The sequence below is a fragment of the Cavia porcellus genome, unplaced genomic scaffold (assembly GCF_034190915.1).
Source record: "Cavia porcellus strain 051 isolate PalLab524CR breed Dunkin Hartley unplaced genomic scaffold, mCavPor4.1 scaffold_22, whole genome shotgun sequence".
Taxonomy (NCBI): Eukaryota; Metazoa; Chordata; class Mammalia; order Rodentia; family Caviidae; genus Cavia; species Cavia porcellus.
This window is the reverse complement of record NW_026947505.1, coordinates 32,570,275-32,591,116: the sequence shown is the minus strand read 5'-3', so window position 1 is coordinate 32,591,116 and position 20,842 is coordinate 32,570,275. Positions and strand designations below refer to the sequence as shown.

Here is a 20,842-nt window from a genome sequence, read left to right as displayed (position 1 = left end):
ACAATACATTGTTATTTATGTTTATATTTATATTTATATTATATTTATGTATTTATATTTAATTGTATTTTCAAACCCATTTTATTTCAAAGACAAAAAAATAAAATTTCAAAACACAGCGATTGGGACAACAATAGTACATACATTGCACATTGCCATCCCCAGATCAATCACCAGGAACACAAGGCATCTGCATTCAGTTGTTCGAACAGTACCAGTGCATTCTCTTGAATGAACTCAGAGAAATCAGTAGTGTAACTATCTTAATGTTTACACATGCATGTCTGTTTTGTTTTGCTTATGAATAGACTGAAGTTGCATACATTTACCTATAAAAGTCTCACATTCTCGATGGCTGAATAGTACACCATTGTATAAAAGTACCACATCTTTTTTATCCATTCCTCAGTCAATGGACATTAAAGTTGTTTCCAAGATTTAGCTATTACAAATTGTGCTGCTGTGAACATGGGTGCACATATTACTGTGGTACAATTTTTTTAACTTCTGGGAAAATAGTCAAAAGGGAAATAGCTGGGTCAAATGGGACCTCCAATCCTAGTTTTTTGTGGAATTTCCACGCTGATTTCCAGAGTGGTCGCACCCATCTACGCTCTCACCAATAGTGGACAGGGGTTCTTTTTTCCCCACAGCCTCTCCAGCATTTGTTATTGGTTGATTTCTTTTATGGGATGAGATGGTTCTCAGTATTATAATTTGCATCTCTTGGATGACCAGTGATATTGAACATTTTTGGATTTATTTATTTGCTGTTTATATTTCTTCATCTGAGAAGTGCATTCATCTCCGATACCCATTTTCTGAATTGGGTCTTTAAATCTGGGAGGACTGATTTTTTTGAGTTCTTTATATGTTCTTTTTTTTTTTTTTTTTTTTGTCTTTTTCATTTTTATCGGTACCGGGGATCGAACTCACAACCGCCTGCCTGCAAGGCAGGTGCTTATGCCGCTGAGCTAAACCCCCAGCCCCTATATGTTCTTGATAGTAATCCTTTGTCTGAGAAATAGCTGACAAACATTTTCTCCCACACTGTAGGTTGTCTCTTCACTCTATTAGTGGTTCCTCTTGCTGTATAAAAGCTTTTCAGCCGAGTGAGATCCCAGTTGTTGATTCTTTGTGACAGTTCTTGTGCAGTCAGGATTTTGTTCATAAAGTCTTTGCCTACACCAGTTTCTTCAAGAGTTTTACCTACTCTATCTTCCAGCAGATTTAAAGTTTCTGTTTTAATTTTAAGATCTTTGATCCATTCTGATTTTAGCTTAGTACATGGTGAAAGATATGAGTCCAGTTTTAATCTTCAGCATGTGTAGAGCTACTTTTTCCAGCACCATTATTAAAGAGGTTATCTTTCTTCCAGTGAATGTGTTTGACATTTTTTCAAAGATAAAGGTGGCTTAGTGTGTCTGCAGTTGTTTCTGTGATCTCTTAACATATTCCATTGATCTTTGGGTCTTTTTTTTTTTTTTTTTTTTTTTTGCCAGTATCACACTTTTATTGCAGTAGCTTTATAGTATAATTTCAGGTCGGGGATTGTGATGTCCCTGTCTTGTCTTTGTTGTCCAGGATTGCCTTTGCTATTTTAGGTCTCTTCTTGTTCCAGGGCTTATTTGATTTTTCATGTCTGTTAGTATTTGTTTTATGTAATTGAGTATACTGGTATTTGTTGCATATATGTTTATGATTGTTGTCTCTTCCTCTTGGATTTTTCCCTTTACAAGAATGTAGTGACCTCCTTTATCTCTCTTAATCAGTCTTGGTTTGAAACTTCCATTACCTGCAAATTGAATAGGTATCCCTGCTTTTTTCTGGGTTCCTGTTGTATGGTGTATTCTTTTCCATCCTTTGATTCTCAGTCTGTGAATTTCTTTTTGAATCAGTTGTGTTTTGTGTAAGTAGCATATTGGATCTTGCTTCTTGATCCATTCTGCCAATGTGTGTCTTTCAATTGGTGAATCGAGACCATTAACACTGATGGTTATAGCTGATATGTATTGACTTAGCCATTGTTGTTTTCCTGTTGTTGGCTTCCCTACTTTTTTTCCCACTTCCCCTAATTGTTTGCCTGGCTTGGTGGATTCCTTCTGTTAGGGTTAGTGCAGTTGTAGTCCTTATCTCTTTCTAGGATGTCCTTTTGAACATTTAAGAGTGCTGGTTTGGTGATCATAAATTTCCTCAGATATTCTTTGTCATAAAAGTATCTTATTTCTCCATCAGTTCTGAAATGTAGTTTTGTAGGGTACATCTGTGTGGGTTGAAGGTTGTTTTGCTTTAGAACTTGGAATATTTCACTCCAGGCTCTCCTTGACTTGAGAGATTGTGCTGAGGGAAATCAGCTGTGATTCTCATGGGCTTTCCTTTTTAGATGCTTTGCTTCTTTTCCCTAATAACTTTTAAGATTCTTTTCTTGTGTTTAATTTATGGAATCTTGAGTATAATAGGCCTAACTGTAGAAGTTTTTTGATATGGCTAATTGGAGTTGTATAAGCCTTCCTTATCTGCATGTGAAATTCTTTTTCTCTACTAGGAATGTTTTCTGCCATGACATCTGTGAAAATTTTTTAAATATTTTGTATAATATCTCCTGCTTTTTCATTGACTCCAATTAATCTTTAGTTATTCTTCGTTGTGTCATCTAGCAGCTGGGTTTGAGTCTGTTGAAAAATCATACCTCTTCCAAGAAGTTGTTGCTTGTTTGGCTCAGTCCCTGGTTCTTTGGCACTGTGCCACCATATTTTTTTGTGACATTTGATCAATCTCAGGACCAACAGCTATGTAGAACAATTATGTCAGTTTTTGCTGTAATGGTATCAATAACATCAAACACATTCTAAAGAATGACAAATTGAACTTTTAGCCCTATGAACTAGATTTGTGGTTATATAGCAAAATCTAAAAGAAAATTATACAAATTAAAATTTAATTTGAATTAAAGAGAAAATAGAGAAGTAGAAGAAGAGGAAGAAAATAGAAGTAAGGTTGGGAGACAAAGGGGACCACATAAACTTTGAGAAATTGGTGCAGAAGACTGAAGGAAAAGAGAAATGGATGAAATAAAACGAAGAATAAACAGAATCATAACCATAAAGAGACTAGGAACCAAGATCACACTAATATAAAAACAAGGTCAAATAATGGAGAAGAAAGAGAAAAGAAAAAAAGAAGAGGAGAAGGAAGAGTCCACTTCTAGGGTTCTCTTTGGTTTCATTAGTAGACAACCTGTGGAGACAGATTCGTGATTTGTGCAGATCCCTCTGAGCAAGCAGGCAGTAGCTTTTCTCCGGGGAGTGGATAATCTCAGCAGCCCTGCCCAGAGACCAGACTCATTGGGCTCGCCACCACCCAAGCAGTTTCCATCAGTCTGAACCCAGCTGGGAGCTGCTTGATGGAACTGGCCGCAGTTCTGGGTTCTGAGCTCTGCAGGCTGTCTCTAAAATGGCTCCAGGCTAATCGCTCTCTCCCATATGAGGACTAAGTTCTCTACTCACTGCTAATGCAGTCCCTCGTCTGCTGCTCCCCTCCATTATCATGTCTCTCTGCAGAGGCTTACAGAATCACCAGCTGTCACCTTCACTTGGGGTCTGCATTGCTCATGCCTGCTCTGACAGAAGGCACTGCTGGCTACCTCCTTTGTTAGAGTTTCTCTCTTCACTTTCTTGGTGGGCTTCACTTCACATTTCAGATTCTTCCTCAGTCCAGTGAACTCATTTCCCTCCTCCCTCCTCACAATGCTAAATTCGTGTCTGGATGGCGACTTACACAGAGGCTGTTGCCTCTGCTGCTTACTTTCCCACCATCTGGTCTGTCCTGCATTTTTTTTTTTTTGGGTACTGGGGATTAAATTCAGGACCTTGTGCTTGCCGGGCAGGTGCTTTGCTGCTGAGCTATATCCCTGGCCCCACTCTCCTGCATTTTTAAAATAACAAAGAAGAACTATTTCAGAATATTTGGGATAGAGAGAAGATTGTAAAAGCTTGATGAAAAAATACCTATTAAGGATTGATTAGGAGAAAGGCTTTAGATAACATAGGAACATCATTAAAATCAACAAGTCAGAGGAACAAACTATTGAAATTTGGAGCTGAAAATTATTTCCAGTGTCAAATTCTTTATGACCACATATCACTAAATAAGAGAATAAAAGTGATTTTGAACTTTCAAATCTCAGTTTCTCTCATATTCCATGCAACATTTTATTTACTTTTTAAGTGAATTTCATCTGTAGTAGTTGTTTTGTTTTTTTTTTTGTACTGGGGGTTGAACTCATGACCTTGTGAGGCACTTGTGCCACTGAGCTAAACGCCCAGCTCTATCAGTATAGTTTTGATGAATCACATTCATCATAGGGAATTCGTACTTGTTCATAATATATCTTAAATCTTTTTTCTCCATTGTCCCCCCTTTCTTTTAGGAGTCCTTCTTCCCCTTTCCCTTTATAAAACTTTGTTCATATTGTTTTCCTTCCATTCTTTTTTGTTTTTTTATCCTCTTTTTTTTTCCTCCACACCTCCCTTGTTCCCCTTTCTTTTTAAATATTTTCTTCCTACCAATATTTTTGTCCTTAATTATCCTTTAGGTTTCTCACACAAGAAAAAACAATGCAGTGTTTAAATTTCTGTGTCTGATTTATTTCGCTTAAGATTGTGGTCTCAAGGTGCGTTCATTTCCCCAGTGTCTCAGGTTGAATCTTTATGGTAGAGTAGTACTCCGTTAAATATAAAAACCACATTTTCTTTATCCATTCATCTGTTGATGGGTATCTGGGCTGTTTCTAAGATTTAGCTATTATAAATTGGGTTGTTATAAACATAGGTGTCCATATATGACTATAGTATGATGCTTTTAACTTTTCAGGAAGATACCAAGAACGGGAGGAGCTGGGTCAAATGGAACTCTAGTTTTAGTTCTTTGAGCCATTTCTAAATTGGTTTCCATAGTGGTTGTACCAGTTTATATTCCCACCAGCAAGGGAGAAGAGTTCCTTTTTCCACAAAGCCTTACTAGCATTTGTTATTGGTTTATTTCTTGATGATAACCATTCTTTCTGGAGTGAGAGAGAATCTCAATGTTCTTTAAATTTTCATTTCTCGAATGATGTTGACCATCATTTAATGTTGCATATTTTATCGTGTATTTATTTGCTATATTTGTACTTCATCTGAGAAGTGTCTTTTCATTTCAGATGCCCATTTTTGGGTTGTTTTTTAATTTGAGAATATGATTTTTGTAAGTTCTTTGTATATTGCAGATGTTAGTCATTTGTCTGAGGAATAGCTAGCAAAATTTTTTCCCCGTTCTATGAGTTGTCTTTTCACTCTGTTGGTGGTTTCTTTTGCTTTGCAAAAGCATTTTATTGTTACATGATCTCAGTTGTTGATTCTTTGTAATATTTCCTGTGTAATTGGGTTTTTTTTCACGAAATTTTTGCCTGTACCTATGCCTTCAAGAGTTTTACCTATTCTCTCTTCCAGTAGACTTAGTGTTTCTGTCTTAATATTTAGATCCTTGATCCATTTTGACTTTAGAGTAGTGCATGGTGAGAGACGAGTCTACATTTAGTCTTTGGCACATGGAAAGCCAGTTTTTCCTGTACCAGAACAGAGTTTGTGAGCTTTCACATTAGAGCTCTTAAATTTCTTACAGAATTCAGTAATGAACCTGTCAGGACCTGGGCTTTTTTTGGTAATTTTTAAGTTCTTTAATTTTATTGAGTGATATTGAGTTATTTAGAATTGTTGTATCTTCCTGATTCAGCTTTGATAATTCATATGTATCAGGAATCTGTGCATTTAGTTTGCATTTTCCATCTTTAAATAGAGTACAGGTTCTCAAAGTAGATTTTTTTTTTTAAAAGGAGAAAAAGGAAAAAACAGAGAAAGGGTACAAGTTATACAAAATTTAAAAAATAAACAGTAAGGGACTTCTGGGAGAACATGGCGGACAAATAACATCAGCCACGGAGGCTCTCTGAGATTACCAGTTTAGAATCCAGGAGCAGTGCTGTGTGAGGAGTCCTACGTGAGGGGAGATGTACTCTGCCGACCCAGGAATGAACTAAGTTGAGAGAAACCAACTGGAAATGCAATCCTGATGCTATAACAAGAACAGATAAAATCTCAGTGCGGAAGCTGGATCCTGCGCCATTGGAAGCTGCGATTTGAATTTCCTGCCACCAATACTGCATCCCAATCTGCACGGCAGGGAGAGAGAGACGCGCGAAAGCTCTGAAATCTGGAATCGGCGAACCAAACAGCGTTGAGAGTGGGACTAGCAGGGAGCCCTGCATCGACCTGTGGTGAGTGAGAGAAATGGGGACCCTTTCATAGACTAGGAGGCTCCAACAGAGGACATTCTGGGAATGAGCAGACTAGCTGGAACAGGACCCTGCAGTGACTTTAGTCGCATATTCCCCTCTCAAGCGGGAGTGGTGGGGAGCGCTTGGCCTGGTGACGCCGTGGACTAAGATCCAGTAGGCTAGTCCAAATCAGGTCCCTGCACCTGGTGGTGCACCCTAGCAGTGAAGCATTCAATAGGTTGACCTAGAGGGGCGGGCCCAGCAGAGGCTGCTCAGATCTGTGTCTCCCTAGTACACTGCAGTGGGCGGGAACACCTAGCCGGTGGATTCAAACAAACTGTAACAGACAAAGAGAAAAAAAAAACAACAAAAAAAAAAACCCAAAAACTGGGCCTCCTACATACGCTTGTATGAAAGGAACCAAAAGTATGGGAAAAAGGAGCAACAAGAAAGGGTCCTCAGTCCCCAATCCTGAGAACACTGATCCAGGAAAGGTAAATGCAAAAGAGAATGAAGACAGAAAACATGCAATATCAAACACAGCACCTGTAGACATAAAGCGGTATCTCCAGAGCCTCCTAGACGAGTTCAAAAATGAAGTATTTAATGAAATAAAGCAAAAAATATGTAGAATAGTTAGAGAAATGCTAAGCACCGCCCAAGAAAAAACAGATGGTGGAATGGAAGAACAGAAAAAAAGGGGAGAATTGTTTGATGGAGAAAATAGAGAAAACATAGAATACATGAAGCAGGTTCAGAGAGATTACCAGGAAACTAAAAAAACTATTGAAAGCTGGCATAACAGCTTGAAAGAAACTAAGGATAGATTATCAGAACTGGAGGACAGATTTGTAAGGTGGGAGCATGAAATGAAAAAACTTCTTAAAAATAACAAGAAAACAAAAAGCAATAATACAAAGACTAGAAGATGCTAAGAGGATCTATAACTTAAGAATTAAGAACATAAAAGAAGAAGTAGGGACTCAAACAAATGAACTACAAAAGCTATTCACAGAAATACTCCAGGAGAATTTCCCTAATTTAGCAAAAGGTAAAGATACTCAGATGTATGAGGCATACAGGACCCCAGCCACCTATAACCCAAACAGAGCTACACCCAGGCATGTAATAATCAAAATTCCAGAAATCCAATATAAGAGCAGAATATTAAAAGCCATCAAAGACAAGAAACAGATCACTTACAAGGGAACACCCATCAGAATTACAGCAGTCTTCACGGCACAAACCATCAAATCACGAAGAGCGTGGGGGGAAATAATTTAAGCTTTGAAAGATAATAACCTCCAGCCAAGATTGGTATATCCTGCACACCTGTCCCTAGAAATTGATGGAAAAACAAGGTGCTTCCAGGATAAAGAGGAACTAGGGGAATTTGCAACCACCAATTCAACTCTACAGAGATTACTGCAGGATATTCTAAAAATGAAAAATACCAAGATTCCAGAAACAACAGCAGAGTGGCCACAATGAATGGAGCAGAAAGCGAAATGAAGAGGCCAATCTGACAACTAATGACAGAAAAAGAGCTCAAGAGAAATGAGGCAGAGAAGGTTGGATGGTAAGAACAGCCATTTTGGAGAAAACAAGATATCATAATAGGTAGTGCTGATTTAATATCCTCTTGTTTTGAAGTCCCATCAAACTTTTGTTCTTCTGTTTCCATCAGTTTTAACATGTTGTATCTTACTGGATTTTATTATATGTGATAATATAAACAAACTTTTATAGACAAGGAGATTATACATTTTCTGTTAGTTGATTCTAAATACCCTGTAATACTGTCATTCTCTTGAATGGTTTTACATTGTCTTGATATGTTTGATGCTACAGTATACGAAGTTATACCCAAAGATTTTAAGGGAAGAGACATATGGTAACTACTATTATGTCGAGATTATCTTGTGGTGAAACACTATTTTGCTTAAATGGCTATGTTTTGACCTGCACTGTTTTGTTGTTATGCCCTCTTTTTTATCTCAATCTCCTACTTTTTTATTTTTATCCTTTTAATTAAGGGAAAAATAAATAAAAAATAGCAGGATATATTATAGTAACCCACTTTGATTTCCTGTTAACTTGATTTGAAACTCCGTATTGCTCTCACCATCTTGTTTTGACTCATTTTCCTCTATTCTGTTATGGTTGATAGTACCAAGTTTGAAAGTATAGGCAACAACATAGCCCTTGCTGCTTTGGGAGAAATCAACAGGGGTGCCAGCCCTTCCAGCTCACAAGTGTCGAGGGCATCTGACTAATCAGATGTCACCCCATCAGAATTTTTGCATATTGAGGAGGTGGTGGACAGAGACAATGAAGTCCAGTTTTTAGGGGATTGCGACAGAGCCAAGAGTCCTGTGTTCCTGAGGTGATGGCAGCAGAACTCGCTTCAGTAGTTTCCCACCGGTCACCTCTGAAGGAGAGAGCCAAAAATCCATGCTACTTCGCCATTATGATAGTGACTACAAGTCAAACTTTGTTGTGTGGAAATTAGTCTATATTCAATTTCTTCACCTGAAGGGCAGGTTCATGAATGTTTGTTTTGGTTTTTGTTCATTTTATATTAAGCATGCCTATACATTTTCGATATTCTTTTGTTATTTGCACAATATAAATTTAAAATCAAATAAAGAAACATGATTCTTAACAAGGAAAAAAAAAAAAAGAAAGTATAGGCAACAACTATGAAGACAAGATTCATTGTGATGCCCATTCTGGTTGACTATTATCTTCTTTTGAAGTCCTCTAATGTCTCCAATGTTTTGGTTTTATTGGTCTTATTCTTTACTGTTTTGTTCAATTTTATTATAACTGATGATTTAGGCAATTCTTCTTAAGGTAGCAAGAGGCAGTATGGTAACCATTGTTGATTACCTTGTATTTTGTTTTTACATTATGTATTATGTCCATCCTTTTGATTTGACTGACTCTGTCCTGGTATGTCACATTTGGTTTTACTTTCTTCAAAAAAAAAAAAAAAAGTAATAAGAACTGTGGGAGTAATAAAACCCAAAATGTGTAATTGTCATTGTACAAAAGAAAGGAAAGTTCTCTAAAAGATATAACTGCATATATATTTAAGTGTATAAGATAGATAACCATATTATTGAGTTTTGTTGGATCATTGAACAAAACTGTTTGCAGTCTCACTGTTTGGAAGTCCCCTCTACATGCTTTAATTTTGTAACTTCAACAACTATTTCTAAGATGACAATATGTAATTAATTAGTGATTTCCTGTTTATTTTTTCTGAAAGTCTGTATAACTTGTACCCTTTTTCTGTTTTTTTCTTTTTTCTCCTTAAATAAAATTAAAATAAAAAAATAAAAAATAAACAGTAAGAAGTCACTAGTTAATAGATTACATCAAAGTAGATATTTAAGATCTGAAGTTTTGCAAGATCTATTGTGATTTTGCCCTTTTCATTTCTCGTTGCATGGGTTTGAGTCTTCCATTTTTTTTTTAAACAAGATTGTCTAAGGGTTTGTCTATTTATTTAATGTTTCTAAGAACCTCTGCTTCAATTCATTGATTCTTTGTAGTGTTTTCCTAGTCTCAGTTGCATTAATTTCTACTCCTATATTTGTAATTTCTTCTCTTTCATGTGCTTTGGGTTTAACTTGTTCCTGTCCTAAAAGTTAGAGGTTCAACATTAAGTTTTTTTATTTGAGCTCACTCCGTTTTTCTGACATGAGAGTTCACCATTATAAATTTCCCTTGTAGGACTGCTTTCATTGTATCCCATAAGTTCTGATATGTTGTATTGGCATTATTGTTTAATTGTAGAAACTGTCTAATTTCTTAATTTCGTCTATGACCCATTGGTTTTTTAGGAAGATGTTATTTAATTTTCATGTATTTATGTGGTTTCTATGATTTCTTTTGCCATTTTCTTTTTTTGTTTTTTTTTGGACCAGGGATTGAACTCACGACGTCGTGCTTTGCCAGGCAGTCATGTATGCCGCAGAGCTAATTCCCCGCCCCTCAGACAGTGGTCTGATAAAATGCATGGGATAACTTCAGTTCCTTTGCATTTACTTACGCATGTTCTATGAGCTAGTATGCAGTCAGTGTTAGAGAAAGTCCCCTGTGCTGCTAAGAAGAATGTATATTCTGATGTTGTGGAGTAGAACCTTCTAAAGACAACTGCTAAGTCCATTTGTTCACAGGTTTGATTTAATTCTGATATTTTTTACTAATTTTTTTGTCTAGTTGATCTGTGTTTGTGATCATGGTATCATGTGGTTGTGCAATACAATTGTATTAGTGCTTATCTGTTTTATATAGTTGTATAGGGTTGTATTTGGTGTATATACCAAGTATATATGTATATTTTTGATTCTTATTTGCATCTTCTTGGGTTGTTCCCTTAACAAATATGTAGTGACCTTTTTTGTCTCTTCTGATCAGTCTTTGCTTGAAATCCACTCTATTTGCAAATGGAATAGTAGCTACCTGTGTTTTTTATTTGCAGGTGCTTGTTGCATGGAGCATCATTTTCTGTCCTTCAACTTTGAGTCTATGAATTTCCTTTTGAGTTAAATGTATTCTTTTATTTATTGTTTTTGGTACTGGGGAGCAAACGCATGACCTCACACTTGCCAGGCAGGCACTTGTGCCACTGAGCTAAATCCCCATGTATTTCGTGTATGCAGCATAGTGTTGGATCTTGTTTCTTGATCAATTCTGCCAATCTTTTTCTTTTAATTAATGAATTTAGACTATTTACATTGATGGTTATAACTGATACTTGTTGAGTTATTGTTGGATTACTTTTCTTCTGTTTCATTGCCTTTCTTTGTCTTCTATTTAATGGCTTGTCTTGCCTGGTACATTCATCCTATCGGGATTCAAGAGTTTGTTTTCTTTGTTGTGTTTTTTGAGAAGATTCTTTAGAATGTTATGCTGGTTTGGTCATCATGAATTTCTTCTGATGTTCTTTAGCATGGAAGTATCTTATTTCTCCATAAGGTTTTTTGTTGTTGTTGTTTCTTGTTTTTCTTTTTGAGACAGAGTCTCCAATGAAGTTTGCTGAGTTATTATTGTCATATTATTTTTCTGCTGCTTCACTCCCTTTCTTTGTCTTCTGTTTAATTGCTTGTCTTACCTGCTGAATTCATCCTATTGGAATTCAAGAATTTGTTTTCTAAAAAAATAAAAATTAGAACTAGCATAAAATTAAGAAAGAACTAGCATACAATTAAAAAAAAGAATTTGGGAGAGAACATGGCGGATAGATAACAGCTACTACGGAGGCTCTCTGAAAGGCTCGGCTCAGAAGTCAGGAAGGGTGCGAAGTAAGGAGACATAAGCAGACGGAGATATGCTCTGCTGACTCAGGAACCAACTGGGCTGAGAGAAACCAACTTGGAATGCAGTCCTGGTGCTAAAACAGGAATAGAAAAGCCTCAGGGTGGAGGCTGGAGCCCGCACCATTGGAAGCCGCGATTTGGGTTTCCCGCCGCGCGGCAGCTGCCTGCCTCTACATCGGCTCGGCAAGGAGAGAGACGAGCGGAAGCCCTGAGAACGGGAATCTGTGAACTGGAGTTGAAAACAGGACGGGCAGGGAGGCGTACACCGACTTGTAGTGAGGTGAGTGAGAGAAACTGACACTCTACCACAGTTTGACTCCAGCGGAGGACATTCTGGGCCTGGGCAGTCCTGCGGGAGCAGGGTGCGTTGGCAACTCCAGCCACACATCCCCCTCTCAGGTGGGATTGGTGAAAAGTGCCTAGTCTACGTGACGCTGCTGGTGGACCCAGTAGGCTAGCCCAACCCAGATCCCAGAGCCTGACGGTGGCCGGGAGGGGCAGGCCCCGCGTAGGCTGCCTGGTCCGTAACTCCCTGGTGCACTGCGGTGGGCGGGAACACCTAACCGGCACAATTCGACAGGCTGTGGCTGACAGGGAGAGAAGCTGGGTCTCCTGTATAAGCTTACATATATAAGGAACAGAGAATATGGGAAGAGGCAGCAACAAGAAAGGCTCCTCGGCCCCCAATTCTGAGAAACAGGCAATAGCGGACACCGCACCAATAGACATAAAGCGCCATATAGAGAGCCTCATAGACCAATTCAGGAATGAAGTTATCAATGACCTGAAGCTAGAAGTATGCAGAATAGTTAGAGAAATGCTAAGCACCACCCAAGAAAAAACAGATGGTGGAATGGAAGAACAGAAAAAGAGGGGAGAATTGTTTGATGGAGAAAACAGAGAAAGCATAGAATACGTGAAGCAGGTTCAAAGGGACTATCAAGAAATTAAGAAGTCTATCCAAGACTGGCATAACAGCTTGAAAGAAACTAAGGACAGACTATCTGAACTGGAGGGCAGACTTGTAATATGGGAGAATGAAATGAAAAACTTCTTAAAAATAACAAAGAAACAAACAGCAATAATACAAAGACAAGAAGATGATAAGAGGATCCGTAACTTAAGGATTAAGAACATAAAAGAAGAAGTAGGGACACAAACAAATGAACTACAAAAGCTACTCACAGAAATAATCCAGGAGAATTTTCCTAATTTAGCAAAAGGTAAAGATACTCAGATGTATGAGGCATACAGGACCCCAGCTACCTATAACCCAAACAGAGCAACACCCAGGCATATAATAATCAAAATTCCAGAAATTCAATACAAGAACAGAATATTAAAAGCTGTCAGAGACAAGAAACAGACCACTTACAAGGGAACACCCATCAGAATTACAGCAGATTTCTCTGCACAAACCATCAAATCACGAAGAGCGTGGGGGGAAATAATTCAAGCTTTGAAAGATAATAATCTCCAGCCAAGATTGAGATATCCTGCACAACTGTCCCTGGAAATTGATGGAAAAACAAGGTGCTTCCAGGATAAAGAGGAACTGGGGGAATTTGCAACCACCAATTCAACTCTACAGAGAGTATTGCAGGATATACTAAAAAAAGAAAAATACAAAGAATCCAGAAATAGTGGCAGGGAGGCCACAACGAATGGAGCAGAGAACAAAATGAAGAAGACAAACTGACAGCTACTGACAGAAAAAGAGCTCAACAGAAATAAGGCAGAGAAGATTGGATGATAGGAACAGCTATTTTAGAGAAAATGACATCTTAATAGGTAATACTGATTTAGTATCATCTTGTTTTGAAGTCTCATCAAGCTTTTGTTCTTCTGTCTCTATTGGTGTAAATAGGTTGTATCTTATTGGATTTTATTATGTACGATAGTATAAGCAAAAACCTTTTAAAGACAAGGAGATTATACAGAAACCATTGTTCATTTTCTGTTAGTCGATTCTAAATACTCTGTAATGCTGTCATTCTCTTAAATGATTTTATATTGTTTTGATATATTTAAAGCTACAGTATATGAAGTTGTACTCAAGGATTTCAAGGAAAGAGACAATATGGTAACTACTTTTAGGTCAGGATTAATAGTGAAACACTATTCTGCTTAAATGGTTATGTTTTGATCTGCGCTGTTTCGCTGTTATGCCCTCTTTTATCTCAATCTCCACTCCATTATTTACTTTTTTATTTTTATCCTTTTAATTAAAGGAAAAAAAAATAGCAGGATATAGTATAGTAACCCACTTTGACTTTCCATTATCTCTATTTAAAGCCCTGTATTACTCTCACCATCTTGTTTTTGACTGTTGTTCCTCTATTCTGATTTGCTGGATAGTATCAGGTTCGAAAGTTTAGGCATCAGCTGTGAAGATGAGATTCATTATAACGCCCATTCTCGTTGACTTTTATCTACTTTTGAAGACCTACAATGTCTCCAATGTTTTGGTTTTGTCTGTTTTGTTCTTTACTGTTTTGTTCAATTTTATTATAACTAATGATATAGGCAATTCTTTAGAGATAGTGGGAGGCATTATGGTAACCATTGTTGATCACCTTGTATTATTTTTTACATTATCTATTATGTCCACCCTTTTGATTTGACCGATTCTGTTCTGTTATGTCACATTTGGTTTTACTCTCCTCCAAAAAAGTAATAAGAACCGTGGGAGCAATGAAACCCAAAATGTGTAATAGTCACTGTACAAAGGAGAGGAAAAGAAAGTGCTCTAAACTATATATCTGCATGTATATTTAAGTGTATAAGATAGAAAATGATATCACAGAGTTTTATTGGATCATTGAACAGAACTGTTTGCAGTATCATTGTTGGAATGTCCACTTTGCAAGCTTTAATTTTGTGACTTGAACAATTATTTCTAAGATGACAATATGTAATCCATTAACTAGTGATTTCCTACTGTTTATTTATTTTTTTTCTGTAAATCTGTATAACTTGTACCCTTTCTCTACTTTTTTTTTCTCCTTAAATAAAATTTTAAAAAAATTTTGTTTTCTTTTTGTGTTTTTTGAGAAGATTCTTTAGAATGTTGTATTGGTTTGGTGGTCATGAATTTCTTCAGATGTTCTTTAACATGTAAATATCTTATTTCTCCATAAGGTTTATTTTATTTTATTTTTTTCTTTTTCTTTTTGAGACAGAGTCTCCTAGGAAGTTCAGACTGGCCTTGAGCTCACTTTGTTGCACAGTCTGATCTTGAACTTGAACCAGTCTTCCTGCCTCAGCTTCCTGAGTGCTGGGATTATAGGCATGTGCCACCAAGGCTGGCTTTCTCCATAAATTTTGAAGATAATTTTGTGGAATACATGAGTCTGGATTAGAGATTATTTTCTTGTAGGGCTTGAAATACTTCAAACTCTCCTTGATGTAAGGATTTGTGTTGAGAAGTCAGCTGTGATTCTGATGGATATTCCTTTATAGGTGATTTGTTTCTTTTTTCCAGCAACTTTTAGTATTTTATTCTTGTGTTGACTTTCTGGAATCTTGACTTATATATGCCATGTTAGTGTTTTTTTTTTATTTTGTTTTTTTCTTTTTCTGATCATGACTCATTGGAGTGGCTAATTTCTGATTGTGGCTAATTTTATATGCCTCACTTATCTGTGTGTCAAATTCTTTTTTTCATGCTTAGGAAGTTTTCTAGTAATACTTCTGTGAACAGGATTTTTTTTTTTTTTTAAATCACTACCAGGTATCAAATCATGACTGCATGCTTGCAAGGCAGGCGCTGATGCTGCTGAGCTAAATCCCCAACCCCATGTGAACAGGATTTTTATGTCTTTTTGTTGTTTTCTAATTTTTTGTTGATTCAGGTTAATCTTTTGTTATTCTTCTTTGCATTACCTAGCAGCTGTTGGGTTGGTTTTCCATAGTCCCTTGCCATTTTTAAGAAGTCTTTGATCCAATGATTGCTGCCTGCCAGCTTTCTAGATCTAATATTGTAACTTCATATTGGTTGATTCTGCTGTCTCTGTTTTCAACAGACTTTTAAATTTTCTGGATATCTGTTTAATGGAATCCAGTTCTTTCTCATGTAGGTATTCATGATACCTATAACTTTCCTAGGCACCTTTCCTCTAGATTCACTAACTATGTCCTTCATTATGGTCATCATCTGTGTAGTTATCTGTTAATTATTTCTGATTGGTTTCTTTAGAACCTTATTTGTCTGCTTTGTTGCTACACTCCTGGGTACCACTTTAGAAAGTTCAGCTGGGTCGCTTTTGATTTCTTCCACATCAATTCCCCCTGAATTTGCCTTTGTCAAGCTGGAAATCTGGGTTTGCATGTAGTTTCCATGTTTTCTCATTCTCTCTTTTTTAAGAATTTGTTTTCTGCATTGAGGCTTATAAATTGCTTATGATAAGTAGTTTTATTAGTAGTACTGAGATCTCCAATGACTATTTTTCAGAGATGTCTTCTAGGTGTACCTGGCTTTGGCTCTTGAATTTGTCCCAAGATCTTATTGCTTTAATTTATTAGGTATGAGAGGTTGCTCTCTGGACTAGTACCCAGTTCTTTGGTACTGGACAATGGTGGTGTTTACGACCTCCATATAATCTTGGCTTTGACATACAAGGAAGAACAACTGATCACAACTACTATGTCTTCTTGGCTAAAGAAGTACAAACAGGAATAATAGTAGCACTAAGCACAGTCTGAAAATGACAAACTGTGTTAACTTAATTTGCCACCTTTAATCATAAATATAAGGTTTATAGTTGTATAACAAAATCTGAAAGAAATCAGCAAGTTATATACAATAAATATCCCCTCATTGGAGTGATTTTACCCTCCAGTAAGAAAACTTAAAAGGGATAACAGAGAAAAATAATGGAAAAAAAGGAAGAGAAAGAGACTAATCATAAGGCTACAGGACAAAGAAAGATTTCTCAAGCTTTGGGAAACTGGTGAGAAGATAGGAGAGGAAGAAGGAAAAAACATAAACAAGAATAAAGCAAAACAAAAAAGCTAAAACCAATGTTAACATTCATGAAAAAGCCAAGACAAACAAGAAAGAAAAGGTAGGGGGGAAGCAAAGAAAAAACAAATCTCTGATTTCATGCTTGTGGCTTTTTTCTGAGGTCTACAGTTTTGTGGTAGTTTCCAATTCAGAGTGTATCTCTGCTGTCACTGGTAGGCAAAGGCAGACAGAGCCCAGATCCGTGCTTGGATGATCCATGCTGGATGATCCCAGCTGGATGATCCCTGCATGCCTACAGTAGGGCTAGGGTGGGGGTCTTGATTTTGGTCCTTTAAACTCTACACAAGTTCAGGTTGATACTAGCCTCTGTGGGGTTTGAGGCCTGAATTGTTAAGCCTAGAACACTCTGTCTCTTTCTGGCCTGTCCTCAGCTCTTTGACTCTGCACATCTCTTGTAGTTGTCCCTCTTCCAGTCACTGGCAGCCCTGAGATAAGCCAATGCACGGCTGTTCTGAGTTCAGGATTTAGTTGGCCCCTCCCTAAAATGGTGCCTGGCTAAGTACCCTTTCCAGAGGACTTCACAGATGCTTAGGCTGGAGTCACTCACTAGCTGTTAACAGCGCACAGCATCCACTGCTGTGTTCCACTTCTGCGTTTCTCCCTGGAGACCTCTGGAATCATTACCCTCACTTTATCTCAGTAGATTTGAGCCTCTTCTCTGGTGCTGCGAGTTGGGAGCTGAAGAGAAAGTACAGCTTGCTGCCTTCTTTTTCTGCATTGAGGCCTGTCTCTTCACTTTATCTGTAAGCTCCAGTTTTCCCTTCTGATCTTCCTGGGCCCTAGGGATCCCCTTTCCTCCCCCTCTCCTTCCCAAAGTTGTTATATTCCAGTGTCTGGATTCTGAGACTGGTTTGGAGAGGTTGATTTGTTGCTGTTCACTGCTCCATGATGTTACCAGAAGTTGGTTTCCCATGTACTATTTTATAGAAGTCTTTCAGAGAAATTACTGTAATATTTTATACAGAAAAAGTAAAGAAAAATGGAAATGAGGGAAAAGTAGATACAGTAGGAAAAACCAAAGAGAAAGTCATGGGTTTGAAGTAGTGCATCTTGGTCAGAGTTCCCAGGGTTATTGTGCTGGTAAGTGCCAGAATAGAAGATATGCAGTAGGCCTGGAACACTTATGAAGAAAAGGCAAAAAGCAGAAATTATAAAGGGTTGCTTGTGAAACTTTTGTTGTGAAGCTTTTGGAGGTTAGAACAATTGCAAAGAAAATGATAGTTACAAAGAAAATGAAAAGAAAAAGAAATCTCCATTTCAGATACAGTGAACAAAACTGTGTATAAGAAAAGAAACAATCATTGAATACCTTTTGGCTGAGTGGCAGAATACTTACACAGTCCTAATTGAAAGTGGTTTTAATGAAAAATTGTGAATTCATTGGGTTAGAAGAAGAAAGTAGACTATAGACTTAAGTTCAATCCTTATCTCACATATAATTTGAAATATGAAAGTAAATTTTAAATGACATAGTTTAAAGGATTCAAAATGGAAAGGATTTAGGGAGCAAGATTGGGCCTGGGGCGAAATCAACAAGTCTAACTTCTAGAAAGACAGTAAAGAATACTTGCAGATATTGCTTTGATAAAAATTTAAATGGAAAGAATAAGACAGACCCTCCAAGCAAATTTCAATTGACACTACCCTTCCCTGAGGTAGTAGTACCAAAAGTCGATTTTTTCCTTATCATTTTTGAATAATGGTGACCTGTAATGTTATATTCAAATGGTAAAGCATGGTTTAATTATTTTCTGACTGGAGAGGCTGTCACCAAATCACCTTGGTGTTCTTTAATGACCTGGGTGCCCTCATTCAAAATGCTTCTGGACTCTGCCTTCCCTCTTCATGGTGCTGGTAATTCTAAATTCATTTAGGTAATTAGAATTCCCTTATCTTTGCTTCAGTAATGCCAATAGGTAGGAATGGGTTTTTTTGCTGATTTTCTACTTTCTCTCCTCTCTCCATCCTTTCCATCTCATAGAGATCAAAGCAGATACACAGGTATTAGAATTTTTGCTTTGTCTTTGGCTGAATCTTCAGGAGGATAGCTTTGTGTTAGGTGGTTTAGTTCAAACTTGAGCATCCCAGTTACAAAGGTAATGTGTTAGGTGCTAGTGACACAGACAGTCCCTGTTCTAAAGGAATCTATAGTTGAATAGAGGAGGCTAAGAGGTAAATGAGTAAGTGGGTAGTTGAATCATAGTATTTCACTCAAATTTTATACAGTTAGGCCTGTTGGTCAGTCAACCATGAATAAAACATGTATGGGGAAAAAATACTGAAAGTTCTAAAAAGTAAAACTTGAATATGCTATACACTGAATCTTATGCTAAATCCAACGAAATGAAGTGATATGTTTGCCTTATATTAGGTATTGTTAGTAATTTATAGATTTAATGTAAATGATTAAAGCCAAGTGCAGTGGTGAACATTTGTAGTCCCAACTACTTGGGAGTCTAAGGAGTCTCTTTAACCCAGGAGTTCAAGGCCAGCCTATGCAAGATATAGTGAGATCCTGTATCAAAAGAAAAAAAAAGTATATGACAGGATATGCATAGGTGCAAACACTGTAGCATTTTATATAAGGAACTTGAGCAACTGTAAAGTGTGGTATCATTGGGTTGTCCTGGAATGAATTTCCCAAAGATACCAAGAAATGACTTGTGTATACTAAGTAAAGCATTTACTTGCTTTCTGCCCATGAATTCTGAACACTGTTTATAGTGATGTCAAATCTATAACTTGGTGTATGTGTGTGTTTTTTTTCTGTAGCTAATAGACCAGTTAAAGCCTGGTGGAAGATTGATACTGCCAGTTGGTCCTGCAGGTGGAAACCAAATGTTGGAGCAGTATGATAAGCTACAAGATGGCAGCGTCAAAATGAAGCCTCTGATGGGAGTGATATATGTGCCTTTAACAGATAAAGAAAAGCAGTGGTCCAGGTGGAAGTGATTTTCTCTCCTCCTCTTTCTTCTTCCACACATGCAAGGTGAAGGCGTATGGATTTTAAGACATTAGACTACAAGAGCTGTTTTTTGTTTGGTTGCCACCTTCATGCTACTCCATTAAAACATCAGAAATTCATTACATTAAGTGTGAATTATTTTGCATGGCCTGCTCTTTTTTGGTTTAATTTACATTGTTGGGAAAAGAAGGGTGAGACTTGGTTGGCACAGAGGTTTTTGTCTTTAAAGAGACTCTTGGTCATAATTTAGCATTCCTAATGATATTTTATTCATTATCAGCCCCTGTATTTCTGTACGTGGAAATCATTTTTATAGCTGCTATGTGAGCATGCAAACTTCAGTCTAGGAAAGGAAAGGACCATCATTTGCTGCCTCATTCAATCCCTCTTTTAACCATTGTTATAAAAAGAAAGAAGATATAGTTGTCCCAGTTTTTGAAAGTATCAGAATCCCAAAGAGGACATTTTAGCTTGATTTTTGTCTTTCATTCAGTCCTAGATGTCTGACATGCTGCCTGTTTTATATTTAGCCATTAATTCAGGGCCACTACGAGGAGTAAATCTGTCACCATCCTGTATACTAGGCCAGCTGATTGTTAAGCTGTTCTGCTACATTCCTGGGGAAGGGTGGTATTCTATAAATTGTGAGTGCCCAGGTCTCACTAACCCAGTCAGACGGCCAGCAGCATGGCGGTACAGCACCATCTCACACAGCATGGGTCCTGGTAACTGTGAATGTTTTGGTTTTGTGTCACATAACCTCACTATTTTGTTTGAAGCCAAGATTTCTCCTCTTCACCTTTCCTCTTTTGTCCACTCCCTTGAGGTGGAGGGAGTGAGACCAGTGCACAGGAGTGTCATTAACTAAGGCTGCTTGAATTTAGATGCCAAGATAAGTCAGGCTTACACTTTCCTCCTTTCAGAGTCTATTTTTAGTTGACAGAATGATTCTTGTTTTAAATAATTATCTTCCCAGTAAACAAACGGTAATTATAAGTTCTATTTTGTTTTCTGTAAAGAGTAAAGGCAATTTTAAAATGAATGTTTAATTGCAGAAGTGATAATCTAATTCAGTTTGTACAAAACAGGGTTTTACTTTTAACTAAATGCATCTTGGCCTTTTCCAAGACAGCTTGCAAGAACTGCATTTTATTCTTCATCTTGTGTAGCTATAGCTATTTTCTTTGAATTCTTTGTTTTTTTGTTTT

General features: G+C 37.2%; 1 protein-coding gene across 4 annotated transcripts in view; it reads left to right on the top strand.

The window, feature by feature from the left end:
• Pcmt1 (protein-L-isoaspartate (D-aspartate) O-methyltransferase) overlaps positions 1-20,842 on the top strand; it is a 60,571-nt gene that overhangs the window by 34,133 nt on the left and 5,596 nt on the right. For 2 of the 4 annotated variants that reach the window (XM_013148831.3, XM_023563587.2), the window contains exon 7: positions 19,442-19,611. The exons of 1 other annotated variant lie outside the window; for it this stretch is intronic. In XM_013148831.3, coding sequence (XP_013004285.1) covers positions 19,442-19,611 — 170 coding nt within the window. Of the gene's footprint in view, positions 1-19,441; positions 19,659-20,842 lie in introns of all 4 variants that reach the window. One more of the 4 variants, XM_003466378.5, reaches the window with a different exon arrangement.